At 36.9% G+C, this 19,965-nt stretch overlaps 1 protein-coding gene across 1 annotated transcript in view; it reads right to left on the bottom strand.

Moving 5' to 3' along the window:
* Positions 1 to 1,286: 1,286 nt before the first annotated feature.
* Positions 1,287 to 19,965, bottom strand: part of LOC121388286 (inositol 1,4,5-trisphosphate receptor type 3-like) — a 133,059-nt gene continuing 114,380 nt past the window's right edge. Inside the window, exons 51-58 of the mRNA XM_041519565.1 lie at positions 17,740 to 17,848; positions 16,517 to 16,640; positions 14,883 to 15,058; positions 12,617 to 12,769; positions 10,826 to 10,903; positions 9,372 to 9,491; positions 7,705 to 7,842; positions 1,287 to 7,057 (exon numbers count right to left, since the gene is read on the bottom strand). Coding sequence (XP_041375499.1) covers positions 6,131 to 7,057; positions 7,705 to 7,842; positions 9,372 to 9,491; positions 10,826 to 10,903; positions 12,617 to 12,769; positions 14,883 to 15,058; positions 16,517 to 16,640; positions 17,740 to 17,848 — 1,825 coding nt within the window. The 3' untranslated portion in view covers positions 1,287 to 6,130. The remainder of the gene's footprint in view (positions 7,058 to 7,704; positions 7,843 to 9,371; positions 9,492 to 10,825; positions 10,904 to 12,616; positions 12,770 to 14,882; positions 15,059 to 16,516; positions 16,641 to 17,739; positions 17,849 to 19,965) is intronic.

Raw genomic sequence — 19,965 nt, forward strand, 5'->3', positions numbered from 1 at the left:
AATGACTGGATTTCAAATTTATGCAATTCTTCTGGAGTCCCAAAAGAAACAAATTTAGGCATAATGATTTTTAGGAAATATTTTTTTTTTTTAAATAAACCAATTAGTCTTTAAATTAACTGAAGATAACATTAAAAATTTTTTTTAGTGCTGCCAAATATACATAGAACATGAATGTTTGTAATAAACCTTTAAGTTGTGGTAGGCAATAAAAAAAGGAAGGGTGGATGTCTCAATTTATAAACCTGTGTATCCTGAATTTTTTTAATGTACGGTAATCTTTTACTTTGTATTTATAATGCTGACTAAATAAAACTGTTGAATATTAATGTATCGTTAGATGTACACCTTCTACATGTGATGCCATCTTAGAACAATATTATTTATCTATATTTAATAAATTAATTATTCTTGCTCTCATTTGGAAATTTGATTATATACTGCAACTCCTGCAATTAAGAAAATGTCTCGGCAAAAATTACATGCTGTGGGGAAAAAATGAAATATTGTCCACAGAAATGTAAAAAACAAAACAAAAAAGTGTTGTGAAGAATTGAAAACTGAAAGGCATTCTCTCCATGGCATTGTCAGTTGCAGGGGTTGTACTGTTACTTTTCCATTTTAATTTTGGAGGCTGTTGAAATAATCATGTAGTTAATTGGCATAATTCCTATCGAGATGTAAATAGCAATGTATGTAGTCTTCACATTGTGCTTTTTTTGAGTGCATAATTTATGCCAGTCCTGAGTGAAACGGGGATAATTATTTTTATTTTGTACATATGAACAGTGTTGACAACTGCCAAATGATAAGTTGTATGTGTTTGCTCGACTGTATCACTCAAATATACTTGTATATTTCTGGAATAAATCAATTTACTTTGTCTATTGTGTTTGTGTTTTAAAAATAAGAATACAGTTCTAGTATTTGTTAATGTAGGGGGTGGGATGTAGACCAGTGGTAAAGTGCTTGCTTGATGCCGAGTTGGTTTGAGATCGATCCCCATTGGTGGGTCCATTGGGCCATTTCTCTTTTCAGCCAGTGCACCATGACTGGTATATCAAGGGCCGTTTCCTTTGATATACCAGTCGTGGTGAACTGCCTGGAACAAGAAATGGCCCAGTGGGCTCACCGACGGTGATCGATCCCAAACAGACCGTGCATCAAGCGAGCACTTTCCCCCGCCCTTGCTATCAAACGCACAATAACCCTAACATTTGTATACAATTTTCATGGTGTATGTTGTTGCCGTTGTGTTTTATTCAATAAATAAAACAACTCGTCGCTATGATTGGGCCAGTTAGATGGCTGCATATTTTAATAACGAAACAGAAATTTAATTATTTTGCTGTACATCAACAAAATGCTAAAAAGTCAACTATGAAATACTACCTTCATAACAAAGATTCAATAGTTCTTTTTGGAAGTCCATTACATCTCACTACTTCATATGTAAATAAGTGGTCTACATATTATGTACTGACAACATAATTAAGCATTTCAAGCACCAAATTTGTTTTTCTAAAAAAAGAAAAAATTACAAATTAACGATTTGAAAGTAAAACATGCTAATATGCTACCTACATGCATATCATACAAAAATGTTTTTCTTTTCTTGTTTTATATATATTTTTTTAAAACAAAGAATATATTAATAAAGAATTGTAAATAAAAGTAACAATATACAATTAATTATTATGTGCAAATATTCCAGTATAAAAAAATTGGAATGACTAAATAATACATAATTTTTAGGTGTGATAAAATTCATTAACAATATGCATACAACAAAGTGTACAATGTTACTACATCTTTATTTAACATGTCCTTCAAGTATATTGAAATTTGGTATATATTTTGTGTATATACAATTATATATTGGTGCATACTGTTAATGCTATAAGATAAAGACTGTCCAAAATGTACATGAGACATATTCAAAGTTCCTTCATATTCGTAAACACTGTTGGTTATTTTTGGCTATAACACATCTGGTCAAATGAAAAATGTATTTCTGAATACATATTAACTATCTACAAATTCATCTGTGATTCCCCAATGGAAAATGTTCTAATTTTATCTGGAAATGAGTAAATGCTTATGTTTGTGATCAGTCTAAGGATTCCCAGTAGTAAAGCACTCCGATAATACAGTAGGATATTTACAAAAACAAACTGTTTCATTCAAATTCTGGCATAGTTCTATAAACATTAAAGGTGCTATGTCAAAGTTACATAATGACTACTTCTTGTCACAATTATCTAACTTTTCATTTGAATTATAATCATTATAAATATATAACTAAATAATTTAACTTACTAATAGACAAAAAAATGTATCGGCAAATCTTTAGCACCATATTTGCTGTTCCAGCCAGTGCACCACGACTGGTATATCGAAGGTCGTGGTATGTGTTGTCCTGTGTGGGATGGTGCATATAAAACATCCCTTGCTACTAATATAAAAATGTAGCAGGTTTCCTCTCTAAGACTATATATCAAAATTACCAAATGTTTGACATCCAATAGCCAATAATTAATAAATCAATGTGCTCTAGTGGTGTCGTTAAACAAAATAAACTAACTTTTTTTTTTCCTTTCATTTTTAATCCATTAATATTGCTCTGTGGCCTAAATTTAAGACATTTCATCTCGGACCAGAACTGTTTTAAAATTCAGTTAGATGCAGACAAAACTAACTACAATATTTGAAATCATTCTAAACATAATTTGTAAGTCACAAAGGCATGTCACGTCAACAAACTGACTATGGACCAATACAATTTGATGGTAAGGAATTTTAAGATGAGGATTTGGATAGGTAATTGCTTGAGTAGTAAAATCCATTATCAGCAAGCAATAAAAAATGAAAGTACTTTTATTAAAAAAAAATTTGAATATTTACAAATTACTTTAATGACAATACATCTTGTTCAATGAAGGTCTGTCGTATTTATACAATGAACTGCAAGACATCAAACAAAAAAGTAGGACATTGTATAATTACTGCCACACACAGATACATATATATGTATAACATAATCACAGAGATGTGGGTAGTATTTGTACAATGAACTGACATTAAAAAACCCTCCAAAACTGTGTAATTACTGATATTGCAAAAAACTCTGTAATTACTGATATTGCAAAAAACTGTAATTACTGATATTGCAAGATTTCGCTTTTAAAAGATCAGTTCAGCTTTTATTTTAAAATATCCCTGTTGTTAGTATTCAATACAGAACAGTGAAACCTGTCTAAACCGGACCCTGAACAAATCCATCTAAATGGGATAAATAATTATGTTCCCAGCATGATCAAGTTCAGACAGGTTTTCCTGTATATTCAAATAAAATTGGATAAGATTTAACAAAGGCAGAAGAAGTTAGAATTTCCCATCTACATGTACTCTGCTAGCTCAGAAAACATAAATAATAATATCATGTTGGTCTGTCAAACAAGGAAAAACAAAATGGTGATCAGGTTTAGACAAGTTTTGCTGCATATTCAAATAAAATTGAATACGATTTAATAAAAGAAGTAGTAGTTAAATTTTCATCTACTCTGCTAGGTAGAGAAACATAAATATTATTATTATGTTGGTTTTTTAATGCATGCAGTGTGGTCAAACGAGGAAAAAACAATATGGTTTTACTATCCACGAAATGACGTTTACTAAGCTACAACTAAATGTTCATCTAACAACAAACATACATGTATATATGGTGGGATGTTTACTAAGCCAACAGCTAAATGTTTATCTAACAACAAACATACATGTATATATGGTGGAATGTTTACTAAGCCACAGCTAAATGTTTATCTAACAACAAACATCCATGTATATATGGTGGGATGTTTACTAAGCCACAGCTAAATGTTTATCTAACAACAAACACATGTATATATGGTGGGGGTAATAATATCGAATATCAATGCTGTCAACATGACTACACAGTGGGCTTTAGCTGCCAGAAAACATATATATAAAAGAATTAATATTATTAATTAATAATATTACAACATTTCACATGTTAAAAGTCAGTTATAACACTTGTGAGAGAAGATAAAAACACAAACCATTAGTATTTTAATTATATAATACATAATCATTTTCAGTTTCTACATTATAAGAATAATGATAGTTTTACTCTCCAAACTGACAACTGTGTATTCCATATTTCATTGTTAGGCCCAAAACAAACTAGGTCTGGGTCTAGATCTGTGTGTGGGTCTGGCGAGTATGGCACAGATGTCATTTTGATGTCTGGGTCTGTAACTGTAACGTGTTATCAATATATATATTAATGCGTTTAGATAAATTTACTTCTATAAACATCAACAATAGTAAGTTTATGAAATGCACATTGATTAATATATACCTTTCCGGTTGGTTATTAAGAAAAACGAATGTGAGTAAGGTTTGAACATTGTGCAGCTGCCAGTCTGGCAGTGTAAAAAATGTTCTATGATGTCTGTTGTCAGATCGGTAGTTGTCTTCACAGACACGGTCTGTTTTGTCACATTCAGTGAAATGTGTTTAATTTTGGACTGGCCCCATACTCGCCAGACCCAGACCCAGATGTGGTGTGTTTTGTCACATTCAGTGAAATGTGTTTAATTTTGGACTGGCTCCATACTCGCCAGACCCAGACCCAGATGTGGTGTGTTTTGTCACATTCAGTGAAATGTGTTTAATTTTGGACTGGCTCCATACTCGCCAGACCCAGACCCAGCGTGTTTTGGGCTTTAACCGGAACAATCTCAAAGTCCCGTCCATTGACAACAGCTTTGGTGAAACAGGTCTAATCCAGCACTCTGAGTATGCTGGTGAATTTCGTCAGTCTTCGTACATTTGGCCCAGTATATTTACAACATCTAACGTACATAACCATACAGAAATGAAGATGTTCAACAGTGTCCATCTATTTCATTGTTACTCCTAGTTATACAGATATTTTGGCCTGCTTTGAATACGTTTGTGAAGCTGAGCCCATGACCATGATGACAACACAGTTCCATACTGTGAAGATTAGTTTTTAAAGCACTCACATGTAGGTTGTTGTAAGTTTCCTCTTGAACTTTACCTGAAACTCAATACTTTTCTTTCACAGCTAGTATGTTTGAATCTGGGGACCCACTGAAGAAAATGGCACACTGCCATGATTCTGAGGATTGAAGCAAACACTTTGCTCTCAGATTTTCCAACTGCATTCAGACATTTTTACTTTTTTAAGATTTTTAAATTTATTATTATATATCATTTCCCAACACACCACACTTGTGGTTAAAAAAAAAAAAAAAGACAGTTGAAAATGATTGTAATGTTTATATCCTGGCTTCCATATGACCGATGTCATAAATTTTCTGTCTGGAGAATTTATTTCATTATGTATCATTTCTCCACACACCACAACCATATAGTTAAAAAAGGACACAGTTAAAAATTATTTCAAAGTACATTAAATGATCAATCCTGGCTTCCATAAGACTGATGTCATCAATTATTCAGACCGTCAAGAATCTGTTTATTATGTGTCGGTGGAAAATTATTGTAATAACCCATATGAACAGAGAGATGTGGGCAAGAGTTTATAATATTTCTCCACTTGTGGTAAAACCCATTGTAATATTATATTCTGATTCCACTTTTGGTAAAACCCATTGTAATATTATATTCTGATTCCACTTGCGGTAAAACCCATTGTAATATTATATTCTGATTCCACTTGCGGTAAAACCCATTGTAATATTATATTCTGATTCCACTTGCGGTAAAACCCATTGTAATATTATATTCTGGTTTCCATGCGACTGATGTCATTATCTTTCCCCATTTGTGGTAAAACCCATTGTAATATTATATTCTGGTTCCATTTGTGGTAAAACCCATTGTAATATTATATTCTGATTCCACTTGTGGTAAAACCCATTGTTATATTATATTCTGGTTTCCATGCGACTGATGTCATTATCTTTCCCCATTTGTGGTAAAACCCATTGTAATATTATCTTCTGGTTCCACTTGTGGTAAAACCCATTGTAATATTATCTTCTGGTTCCACTTGTGGCAAAACTCATTGTAGTATTATCTTCTGGTTCCACATGTGGTAAAACCCATTGTACTATAATTATATTCTGGTTTCCATGCGACTGATGTCATCACTATGTCCACTCTCCGTGTCGACATCATGCTCTCGCGTGGGGATCTCCTGATCTCCCATCAACAGTGCTGGCCCTTCCAGCACGTCGTACGCGTATGGGTCGGGAATCAGTCTGTCGGGCGGACAGTCTCTCAAGCTGTGAACGGAATCCGTGTCGGGGAAGAAGACCACCGAACTGCGAGGACTCCTGCTGGGACTAGCCGACCGGCTGTCCATCCAGCGGGGACTGAGGATGCTGGGACCCATTCCAAAGTCCCGCGAGGGGATCTCTCTCCGGCCATGGATGGGACTCATCCCCATCAGGTCCGTTTCGCTGCCCTGCCGCGACGCGTCGTAATGCACAGGACTCAGATTGCGGAGAAATGGTTCGTCCGGGTCGTAGCGCGACGGGCTCGATCCCCGCATGTGGCGCGGGTCATGGAGCGGACTGATGCTTCGAATGTTCCGAGGATGTCTCTGAGAACTCGGCGGGCGGTGGCTGGCCAGGAACGCCGTGTGATCGGAGATGCTGGGTCGCCGGTAGATGTCGCTGTGATCAGAGAAGCTGGGTCGGCGATAGGCATCGGGGTGGTCTGGGATGCTCGGTCGTCTTATCTGGAGGGTTTCCATGTGTTCGGAACTAGGTCGCCTCAGTGCCAGGTCGGTGTGACCCGACAGGCTGGGTCGGTGCAGAGTGAGGTCGGTGATGTCAGTGATGCTGGGGCGGGGGTGGGAGAGACCACCCATCGTACTCAGCTGAAGCATGCGAGGGTCGTCAATGGGAGCGGTCTGCATCATCGTCTCCCCGTCGGTGGGTTTTGGCAGGTTGGCACGTCGCCGGAACGAACTCAGTCGGTGTTTCTGTTCCCATACCTTCTGTCTTAAGCGTTCCTCACGACGCTTCTTTTCAAGTTCCTGTGGAAACAAGAAGGCATGAATGAATGAATGAATGAATGAATGAAAGAAAGAACAAACGAACGAACGAACGAACGAATGAACGAACGAATATCAATGTGCAAAATAACATGATTTAATTAGTGATGACATTAAAAAAAAAAATTAATGTGAGGTTGGCAGTTTCAGTTATGTTGGCATTACTAATACAGGAATGCAACCATTGTTGTTTACTACTACAACCAAACTGTAACAAGCAACCTGATCCATCTAATAGAAGTCTTGCTGCATTCAATGAAACTGAACCACTTCCGATATCAGATATGTGCCATGGGTACATGGGTACATGTGAAGTATCAGTAAGGAATAAGACTCATTTCACAGAACATCGTAAGTTTACGTCTGCAATTAGTAGTTATACCGAGCATTTATTTTTGTGTGTTTGGCATCTATTTCACAAAGAAAATTACATCATTATGGAAAATGTAGCATTTTAAGGATGTAAAGAAATTAAATATGTGTACTTCTAACTATATTTGTTGTACTATAATAGTAATAAGAATTGTAGCTTAGTTGTAGATGTACATTTACGTGTAAAACTAGGCTTACGGTGTTTTGTGAAATTGGGCCCTGAGTAAAAGTAAAAGAAAAAAAAACATCATCTGTACCTCAAACTTCTGTTTCTCCACAATGGAGGTCACTTGGTAGAGCAAATCATCCAGCTTCGTCTCAGTCGAGTCTTTACCCATAGTGGCCAGTGACAGCGCACGATCCAGCGGAAAGAAGTCGTAGTTTTCCTTTTTCAGCTGAAATGTGTGATCAACTTGTTCAATTAGTACCACTTAAAATGGCATAGTCTTTATAAAATGCTTAGCATATTCTTTACAGTATATTCGGTGTGTTTTTCATTGTCCTTTTCTCTATGGAATGGCGCATGCCAGAATTTTGATGATACTGGGTACCAATTCCAGACATGCAAAAACTAAATATTTTAATAAATAACAAATGTTCTATAATGTATACTGGTAATACTTTAAATGTATTGCAACAAAGAAATTTGTTGATAATTCCAATACAAATGAAATTATTTGCATTTTGTTACAATAACTGTACTTTTAATCCTTTCAGATGTACTGTGTTTACCTATGATGACGTCAAAAGCAGTTTTAAAAGAAGCAAAATTCAAACAACAATTAATTAATTTTTCTTTACTTCAATCTTTCTTTCTTCTTTCTTTCTTTCTCTCCTTCTTTCTCTTTATTTCTATTATTTCTAGTTTCTCTGTTGACCCATAAAACTATAAACTATGTTTTACATGTATCTATAAGTCCACTGTTACTGTTAAATTAATGTGCTATATATATATATATATACTATTCACTTATGTACAATGTTTAGCATATTAAATGATTGTAAAGTAGTGATACCAGGGCCCCAACCCTGGCACTACTATATTTGTTTTCTGGGGTCAATAAACTTTATTTAAAAAAATAGAATTCAAAAATTCAAAATTCAAACATTTCAATGCTAAAAACAGTACGAGATTAAACACTTACCATAAAATGTAATATATAATTTAGCAGAAACATAAATTCTCAAAAAAATTTGATGATCCATATTTTGTAGTGAAAGAGATGGCCACAAACACTGCAGCCACAGTTCCAGTATTCTTACATGTGCTATCCTGACTGTGGGATGGTGCATATAAAAGATCCCTTGCTGCTAATCGAAAAGAGTAGCCCATGAAGTGGTGACAGTGAGTTTTCTCTCTCTTTATCTGTATGGTCCTTAACCATATGTTTGATGCCATATAACTGTAGCAATATCGAGTTTTATCTGTATATAATAGTATTTTATAATATTTGTAATGTTTCCTGTAACTAATTAAATTGTTATTTACAGGTAGTTATTGTATGTTATGTTTTTAATGTTTACTATACCTAATTAATCCAATGTCTCTTTCAGGTAATTCTGAAAAGGATAGTGCTCCTTTAATTTAATCATTTACTTTTAATACAGCTTCTTTATTCCAGGTGCTCTTATTTCAGTCAGCTTGTTAACTGGTGATATGTTGATTAAAAACACAAGCATGAATCTTGCACAAGCACCTAACAATAGCACTTGCATTCTTGCGCTGCGTCTGTCCTTTGTTCTAAACTTTCAAGCTTGGGTCTACTGTAAGCTGGTATTCTGTCCAGCTTCTAGTTATATAATCTTCAGCATAAATACTGAGAGCTCTTGTTCTCAGTGTGGAAATGACATTGTCACTATTGCTGTGATGTCGTATATTGTGTTGAGTGCGTCGTTAAATAAAACATTTCTTTCTTTTTCTTACCAGTTTGTAGACGAACATCTCGAGAGCTGTGTAGTCGTTTGCCTTGGTCCCATTCAGGTGGATGAAGAAGAAGATGTAGGCCCACATGTTATGTTCATATCGAACATGGTGGTCAAAACCCTGAAGTTAAGACAATTTACATGTTCACAAACATTCCACTGTAGAAGGAATCAAAGAATGGAATTAATGAATGTTTAATGATATCATTGTACTTCATATACATTGACGTTCAATACCTGATGAATTCTTTGTGCTTCATAGTCACTGAACATTAATTCATTTGTCCGTCAGTCCATCCATCCAACCCACCCACCCATCCATCCATCCATCCATTCATTCCAGCCAGTGCAGCACGACAGGTATATCAAAGGCCATGGTATGTACTACCCTGTCTGTGGGATGGCACATATAAAAGATACATTGCTGCTAATCGAAAAGAGTAGCCGATGAAGTGGCGGCAGCGGGTTTCCTCTCTCAGTATATAATAATTTGGGGTCTGAAACATCAAGAATTGGTCCCAGACTGGGGAAAAAAGGCCATTCCTGACCCTTGCTACTACTACTAATAAGCATTCTGAGAGTACTGCTATAGGTTGTACTAAACCAAATAACTTTCGGCTGGGTCAAAGTTCAAGGTGCACCCAACTTTTGATAGAGAAGTGAACACCACTGTGATTGGTTATAAATGTGAGTGTGTTGATTGTAAAAAAAATTAGTTTCATCTGGGCTAAAAATGTATGCAATTTTATTTCATCCAGTACCACTGTGTCAAGTAGCCTTGTGCTTGGAACATGTATGGGGTACCTGTAAAAAAAAGTACTAAAATTTTGTGCGGAACTAGGGTAGTCATAGACGCTACCCGTTATCTCAGAAATGAGCAGCTTGACACCCACTTTTCTGTGATTCACTTTAAGGGTGATGGGTGGTAGTATTTATATCCGTGGCGTTTATGTCAATTGATACGTTGCAGGTAGGTGTTTTAACCACATATGTTACTATTGTCGTCTATGGGATTTCATTTGGTAGTATACACCCTAAAGCAATACATGACCCCTACTGAACCTAAGAATTGTTTGTATCTCCTAAGTTCAAGGGCTATTACTTCATCAAAAATGGTTAAATTGCCTTGAAAGTCAAACTCGATCTGTAACAGTACATGATAAAACTATAAACAAAATTTCAGCTCAATATCTCAAGGCTTTCTGAAAAAAAAAAGTCCAGCAAACTAATTTTCGTATCTCCTAAGTTCAAGGGCCATAACTTTATCAAAAATGGGTAAATCGTCATGAAAGTCAAACTACATCTGTAACAGTACATGATAAAGCTATATACAATATTTCAGACAGATAGACAGACAGACAGACAGACAGACAGAAGGACAGAGATGAAACTTATAGTGCCCTCCAGTTGGACTGGTAGGGGACTAATAAAAATAGAATTGAGATTTCTGCTCACTTTGCCATGGTGTTCGAAGTCGTAGCTGTTTCTGCTGCAGATAAAACATGTGTCACGCATGTCAGATTCGGCAGTCCACTGGAAGGTGAAACAAATATTTATTTAAGTTTTAGTCTTCAGAATACGAGCGTCTTTCTTCATTGATGTATAATTAAAAAAAGTAAAGTTTGTTTTATTTAACGACGCCACTAGAGCACATTGATTTTTTATCTTATCATCGGCTATTGGACATCAAACATATGGTCATTCTGACACTGTGTTTTAGAGGAAACACGCTGTCGCCACATAGGCTACTCTTTTACGACAGGCAGCAAGGGATCTTTTATTTGCGCTTCCCACAGGCAGGATAGCACAAACCATGGCCTTTGTTGAACCAGTTATGGATCACTGGTCGGTGCAAGTGGTTTACACCTACCCATTGAGCCTTGCGGAGCACTCACTTAGGGTTTGGAGTCAGTATCTGGATTAAAATTCCCATGCCTCGACTGGGATCCGAACCCAGTACCTACCAGCCTGTAGATCGATGGCCTAACCACGACGCCACCGAGGTCGGTGTTGTATAATTATTGGGTATAACTATTCACTTGCAAAGTTGGAAATAACAATTCACATAAACGGAGTCCATCCAAAAGTAAAGTGGGAAGCAATTCGTCCTCAGCAGACACCAGACGAACCGGCCTCGGTGGTGTCGTGGTTAAGCATAAGGATTTCTCGCTCCAGCCAGTGCACCACAACTGGTACAATTAAAGGCAGTGGTATGTGCTATCCTGTCTGTGGGATGGTGCATATAAAAGATCCCTTGCTGCCAATCGAAAAGAGTAGCCCATCAATATGTCTGACACCATATAACCGTAAATAAAATGTGTTGAATGCGTCGTTAAATAAAACATTTCCTTCTTTCGGACGTAAGGCTGGTAAGTACTGGGTTCGCAACCTTCTACCAGCTCCCACCCAGAGCGAATTTTAACGACTTAGTGGGTAGGTGTAAGACCACTACACCCTCTTCTTTCTCACTAAACACCAACTCACTGTCCTGGACAGACAGCCCAGATAGATGAGGTGTGTGCCCAGGATAGTGTGCTTGGACCTTCATTGGATATAAGCACCAAAAAAAAAAAGAAGAAAAAAAAGAAGACGCAATATGAAATTGCAAGCCATTTCAGCAAAAAGTGATCAATGGTTGGTGAAATTTTGCATAACAAAGCAAAGACTGTCAATAAACCTACATCTGCAAGAGAACTTGGCAAAATTATTAATTTTTTGTCAGTTATTTAATAAATACATTGCTATACACATATATGTACATATTCAAACACAATGAACATAAACAAAAATTCAGACAAGGATGTTGAGCAGTGTTTGTAGTCGTTACCGACCTTGGTGGCACAGCGGTTAAGCCATCGGACTACAGGCTGGTAGGTACAGGGTTCACAGCCCGGTACCGGCTCCACTCCAAAGCGAGTTTTTAAGGGCTCAGTGGGTAGGTGTAAGACCACTACACCCTCTTCTCTCTCACTAACCAACTAACAACTAACCCACTGTCCTGGACAGACAGCCCAGATAGCTGAGGTGTGTGCCCAGGACAGCGTGCTTGCACCTTAATTGGATATAAGCACGAAAATAAGTTGAAATGAATGAATGAAATGAAATGCAGCATTGATACTTGTTACAGAAATCCTGCAGTCTTTGAATTTGCAAAAGTGCCCAGGACAGCGTGCTTGAACCTTAATTGGATATAAGCACGAAAATAAGTTGAAATGAAATGAAATGTAGTTGTTGTCGAGTATATACCTTGAGGTCCCGGAGCTCAGAGAAGGTGTCGACGATGATGCCAAAGATGATGTTGAGACCAATGGTGGTGATGAAGATGAAGAAGGATACATGGTAGATGACGACAAATCCAAACTTCTCAAACGACGCTTCATTGTCGTGCGGAACCATGTCCTGAAATAAAAATAAAAATATGAGTAAATATAGATTTTCATCTTTACACAAATGATGTGAGTCAAAATTGTCAATAAAGGCTTCATGCAGAATATCTCTGAAAATAGTTGTAAATGAGGAAGGGAGGAAAGAAATGTTTTATTTAACGATGCACTCAACACATTTTATTTACAGTTATGTGGCATCGGACATATGGTTAAGGACCACATAGATATTGAGGGAGGAAACCCGCTGTTGCCACTTCATGGGCTGCTTTTTTCGATTAGCAGCAAGGGATCTTTTATATGCACCATCCCACAGACAGGGTAGTACATACCACGACCTTTGATATACCAGTCGTGCTGCACTGGCTGGAACGAGAAATAGCCCAATGGACCAACTGACTGGGATCGATCCCACACCGACCGCGCATCGAGTGAATGCCTTACCACTGGGCTACGTCCCGCTCCAGTTGTAAAGGAGTTAAAAATTGCACCCTGAAGTCTCTTTAGCTTATCAGTGACTATATGAATAGAATAGAATAATGTTTAATGTAGTGATGGGAATCAGTTGTGATTTCATCATAGATCATCGGTTATAATTGGTTGGTACCACCCGAACAACTTTCGATTGCACAATCAATTAGAATTCCATGACCATAAGAAGGCTTGAATTATAAGGACCATGTACCTATTGTGTGCACCCTGAAAATGGCTAATTGTACCTTTATTAACTATTTAATATAATTTTTCTTTATGTACACATGAAAACAAACCCAAACCATTGTATATTTCCGTCAATTTTACCATCTAAACTGGAGGAACAGTTACAGTTAACATTTTCCCACACAATCGATTATGAATTTTTATAATCGATCATAACATCGTAAAAGCCAATCCGATCAATTTTCAATTATAATCGATCACTGCAACACACAGTTTAACGACACCCCAGCACAAAAAATACACTGGCTATTGGGTGTCAAACTATGACTAAATTAAATTAGACCATGTGTAAAATGGTACAATCTTAATAGTCCTATCCAGTAACAAAAGTAAAGTTAAAGTTTGTTTTGTTTAGCGACACCAGTGGAACGCATTGATTAATTAATCATTGGCTATTGGAAAAGAAAGAAATGTTTTATTTAACGACGCACTCAACACATTTTATTTACGGTGTCAGACATATGGTTAAGGATCACACAGATTTTGAGAGGAAACCCGCTGTCGCCACTACATGGGCTACTCTTCCGATTAGCAGCAAGGGATCTTTTATTTGCGCTTCCCACAGGCAGGATAGCACAAACCATGGACCTTTGTTGAACCAGTTATGGATCACTGGTCGGTGCTAGTGGTTTACACCTACCCATTGAGCCTTGCGGAACACCACTCAGGGTTTGGAGTCAGTATCTGGATTAAAAATCCCATGCCTCGACTGGGATCTGAACCCAGTACCTACCAGCCTGTAGACCTGGCTATTGGATGTCAAACATATGGTTATTATATGTAGAGAATTATTTGGAGATGCAAACCAGTTTGTGCTAGTACAAATATTATGCTGATCAGTAACACATTGCATATACCGACATTAATATTCTAAACAAGAAAATGTATGCAATATGTAGGTTTAAAGGTGTAAAAGACGTAAAGGAAAACCCTCCAACAGATATAACCTCAGTGGACAAGACGTCAACCTCTTATTTCAAAAGTGGACCAAACCCCAATGGTCTGTCTAGAGGTTAGTTTTGTCCAATGTGGATATGTCTGTTGGGGTTATGTCCACTGGGATTTTATCTGTTGGGGTTACATGTATGTCCATTGGGATTTTATCTGTTGGGGTTATGTCCAATGGGATTTTATCTGTTAGGGTTATTTCCATTGGTGTTTTGTCGGTTTGGGCTACATTCATTGAGATTTTGTCTGTTGGGGTTATGTCCATTGGGATTTGGTCCATTGAGATTTTGTCTGTTGGGGTTATGTCCATTGGTGTTTGGTCCATTTGGATTTTGTTTGTCGGGGTCACGTCCATTGGTATTTTATCCTGGATTCTTTGAAAAAGCTTCGTTAGTCAGGAACATGCCACAATGGCAGTATAAATTCAGAACAGTCTCTTTGATAAAAAAAAACATGCTTACTTCAAAGAGATCTCCAATGAGCCCATATCTGATGACGGTGATGGTGCACTGCCACAGCGTGTCACAGTAGAGGAGGTCTTCCGGCTTGAACATAGACCGCATCAATGCGAAGCCGATGATGCCATACAGGTAGAAGATAACAAGACCAAGAACAGCCACCCACACAAGAGACTTTCCTGAAATATAAGCACAGTTCATAGAACAGAGAATTTCCTGAAATAAACACAGTTCATAGAACAGAGAATTTCCTGAAATAAACAGTTCATAGAACAGAGACTTTCCTGAAATAAACACAGTTCATAGAACAGAGAATTTCCTGAAATAAACACAGTTCATAGAACAGAGAATTTCCTGAAATATAAACACAGTTCATGGAATAGAGAATTTCCAACAATAAACACAGTTCATAGAATAGAGAATTTCCTGAAATATAAACACAGTTCATGGAATAGAGAATTTCCTACAATAAACACAGTTCATGGAATAGAGAATTTTCTACAATAAACAGTTCACAGAACAGAGAATTTCCTGAAATAAACACAATTCATAGAACAGAGACTTTCTACAATAAACACAGTTCATAGAACAGAGACTGCCTACAATAAACATAGTTCATAGAACAGAAAAAAAGAAGTTTTATTTAACGATGCACTCAACACATTTTATTTACGGTTATATGGCGTCAGACATATGGTTTAAGGACCACACAGATTTTGAGAGGAAACCCGCTGTCGGCACTACATGGGCTACTCTTTCCGATTAGCAGAAAGAGATCTTTTATTTGCACTTCCCACAGGCAGGATAGCACAAACCATGGCCTTTGTTGAACCAGTTATGGATCACTGGTCGGTGAAAATGGTGTACAGGTGTACATTGAACCTTGTGGAGCACTCACTCAGGGTTTGGAGTCGGTATCTGGATTAAAAATCCCATGCCTCGACTGGGATCCGAACCCAGTACCTACCAGCCTGTAGATCGATGGCCTAACCACTACACCACCGAGGCCGGTTCATAGAACAGAGACTTACCTACAAATAAACACATTTCATATAAGACTCTTACCTTCAATAAATACATTTCATAGAATAGAAACTTACCTACAATAAACACATTTCATAGAACAGATATTTACTTTTAATGAAAATATTTTGTAGAACAGTCTTACCTACATTAAACACATTTTTTTCATAGAACATAGACTTACATGTACCTACAAATAAACACGTTAGATACAAGACACTTACCTTCAATAAACACATTTCACAGAACAGAAAGAAAGACAAGAAAGAAATGTTTTATTTAACGACACATTCAACACATTTTATTTACGGTTATATGGCGTCAGACATATGGTTAAAGACCACACATATTTTGAGAGAGGAAACCCGCTGTCATCACTTCATGGGCTACTCTTTTCAATTAGCAGCAAGGGTTCTTTTATATGCACCATGAAATAGCCCAATGGGCCCACCAACGAGGATCAATCCCAAACCGACCGCACATCAAGCGAACACTTTACCACTGGGCTACGTCCTTCCCCTTTCACATAACAGAGACAAGTAATTATTTGATGGCTTTTATGGCCAACATAAATAAAAAAAATGTAAAATAATTAAAACCTGGAAAACACTTACCATTTTGAGTGACAGCCTTTATGACCCCGCCAAGCAGTTGATTACCATTGACAATGTTCAGCAGATGGAATGCAAAGAAATATCCAGACCAAAACGTTCCACACACAGACAGGGCAAGGAAGAGCTGGAAAATTACAATGCTCCATGTTTAATATAATTCATAAAATACTAGCCGAAACAAACGGCAGGTATTAACTGAAGCTGTATCCTAATTTTGTTTGAAGGTATTGATGTCCATCTGAAGAGTTTCATCGCAAAACACGATAAATGCCATATTAAAAACCGTTGTGTGAACACCACTCAGACACTGTTCACATGTAAACAAACACAAGTTCAAATTCAGTTTCAGCAAAACGATTGTCTGAGGATATATGGCAGATTGCAGAGAAACTGGCGTAGTGTTTATGGTGGTTTGGAATAAAACATTTTTAGGACTGGGTGTGTATATTGGTGTTTATTACATTTTGCGATGAAACTCTTCTTCTGTATTAAAAGGGGGTTCAGAGCATGGAACATTATCAGATGTAAACTTAATTCTGTCCCCCCTCAGTTCAACGGAGTGAGTTGAATAGGTATAATAAAACCACTGGTATGCATGTAAAGCACTCAAACTGTTTTATTCTGACATCAATTATTCAATCTGTTATGTATCGACTTTAATTGTTGAGTGAGACCCGCTAGTGAAAATGTTTATTGTGGTGTGAGACCTTTAGTTTTGTTGTTCGAGCATTTCCAGAATAAAGAGTTCTACATGAAAGCGCCATGTCTGAAGTGTGCTCTCTACAAAATACGATCTATTAAGATCGTTAACAAATACATAAAACAATCCTTTTTAAGAAGAAAAAAAGAGTCAAGAGATAGGACCATCATACCTCAATTTGTGTGACAGTAAAAACAACTATAGAATTAATATAACAGTAGTAAGTCCATCTTTGAATTTCTACCATGAAATTTAAATAGCATTTTTTTGTTTTCTATAGTTCTAATACATGTTCCACAAAATGAGAATATACAATCATCTAAAAAAAAATCATATTATGGTTTAAGGTTTTTTCTATGATTATTGATCAAACTCAAAAAATCTAAATAGCATTTTTTTTCTATTATATAAACACTTCAAAAAATTTCATATTATGGTTTTAAGTTTAAACTCAAAAAATCTATCTTAGTTATGGAAATTTATTAACTGACTTCATCCAACTGAGAGCAGTCACTATACTGACCATGTAGTAGAACGTAGTGAAGCTGAAAAACTTGGCATCGAGCTTCGAGACGTGTTTCTTCTTTCGGTCATCATCGTCATCATCCTCAGACTGTTTTCTTCTCATGTGTCTAAAGGAAAGGAATGTGTGTTTAATGACACTCCTGTCATAAGCGTACGAGAAAGGGAGCAGGAGGTGGGGTAGCAACTGGCCCCTAGTGCTGCTGCAAAACCTCAAATTCAGGCACAATTGATAGATATTCGGACAAAATGTGCTAACCCGAGATCTTTTTACCATATATTTCCATGATTCTACCCTCAAAATTATTTGTAATCCATGTAAAAATGGGTAGTGATTCGTTTGCAACCCTATATAGCTGTTTGGTAGTAATGCTAATATGAATAAATGTTGTTATCCAGATTCAGGCATTTCTGTTTAATTTGGGCAAAAGCCAGCCTGTCCCCCCCCCATCTCCCCCCAAAATGGGAGCCCGTATCCCTATGGCCCCAGTTAGTAATTGTGACACATGGTTTAGAATATGAGGAGATACCTACATGTACCACTGGTACATACTAGTAGTCTAATCTCCACGGAAAGAAAGAAAGAAATGTTTTATTTAACGACGCACTCAACACATTTTATTTACTGTTATATGGCGTCAGACATGGTTAAGGACCACACAGATATTGAGAGAGGAAACCTGCTGTCGCCACTTCATGGGCTACTCTTTTCGATTAGCAGCAAGGGATCTTTTATATGCACCGTCCCAAAGATAGGGTAGTACATACCACGACCTTTGATATACCAATCGTGGTGCACTGGCTGGAACGAACCTGCATGGAGAACTGGCTAGAGTTGGAAAACAGCAGATGGATCTATTGATTTGACCACTCTCACCTCAGATGGACACTCTCATGGGTCAAAACTGAATTTGGCAGGCAGCAAATGCTTTCACATAACCAATTTCACAAGCAGCTTTTGCTTCCCATCATATTTGTGACAGTAGTTTAGACATATCGATACTTACTTGATTTTCAGAACTTGGGATAATATAAATGTTATCTTTTTATCAGTTTGTCTCAAGTCTTCTACATTGGTGATAGATAAGTGACACTACAGGCCTAATTTTAAGACTTGAATTTCTAAAATGACTTCTCAATTTCTAGCATTTGCTTCCATCATGAAATGTGAGAAGCAAAGATCCCACTCCACAAAAAAATAGGTTTGTTTTGTTTAATGATACAACTAGAGCACATTGATTAATCAATCATCGGCTATTGGATATCAAACATTTGGTAACTCTAAGAGAGTCTTAGAGGGGAAACCCGTTACATTTTTTCATTAGTAGCAAGGGATCTTTTATATACAATATCCCCAGACATGATAGCACATACTACAGCCTTTGATATACCAGTCGTGGTGCACTGGCTGGAACGAAAAATAGCCCAATGGGCCTACCAACAGGAATCGATCTCTAACCGACCACGCATCAAGCAAGCGCTTTACCACTGAGCTACGTCCAACCCCTTCTACTCCACAAAATGAATTTTGAGTCCTGGAATTGTCTACTGAGATTAATTCCAGTGAACAACACTTCATTATCACACATTTTTCCATGACTTTACATGACTCTTTAAAGTAATTTTCCATTACCGTTTAAGGATTTTCAAAGACGTTTTGCAATCATCAACAAATATTACAATGTTTTGACATGAAAAGCAGATGATTTTCTCATGTTATTTTAAATGAAAAACTAAAAATATCTACCAATTTTCATTTTGCAAGACTTTCCATGACCCTACTCAAAATGCAATCTCTAATGACGTTGCATGCATACAATTTGTATGCCATTGTCATGACATTAGAGTCTCAGACTCTATTAAAATCTCAAGTCTAGACTCTAAAATTTTTATAAGCACCAGGCCTGGTCTGGAAATTGACTTTTGCAAATTCAAAGACTGCAGGATTTCCATACTGTGTATCAACCCTGCATTTCATTTTATTCATTCATTTTAACTTATTTTCGTGCTTATATCCAGTTAAGCGACCTGTTTTCATTAGCACCATGGGATGTTATATAAATATATACACAATCTTATCGACATGATAGTACATGTCACGGGCTTTCGTTTTACCAGTTTTAAAGCAAGTACAAAAGGCTAGCTTTTGACTATATTTATTTCAACTTATTTCCGTGCTTATATCCAAATAAGGTTCAAGCACACTGTCCTGGGCACACACACCTCA

This window comes from Gigantopelta aegis, chromosome 14 (genome assembly GCF_016097555.1).
Source record: "Gigantopelta aegis isolate Gae_Host chromosome 14, Gae_host_genome, whole genome shotgun sequence".
NCBI lineage: Eukaryota > Metazoa > Mollusca > Gastropoda > Neomphalida > Peltospiridae > Gigantopelta > Gigantopelta aegis.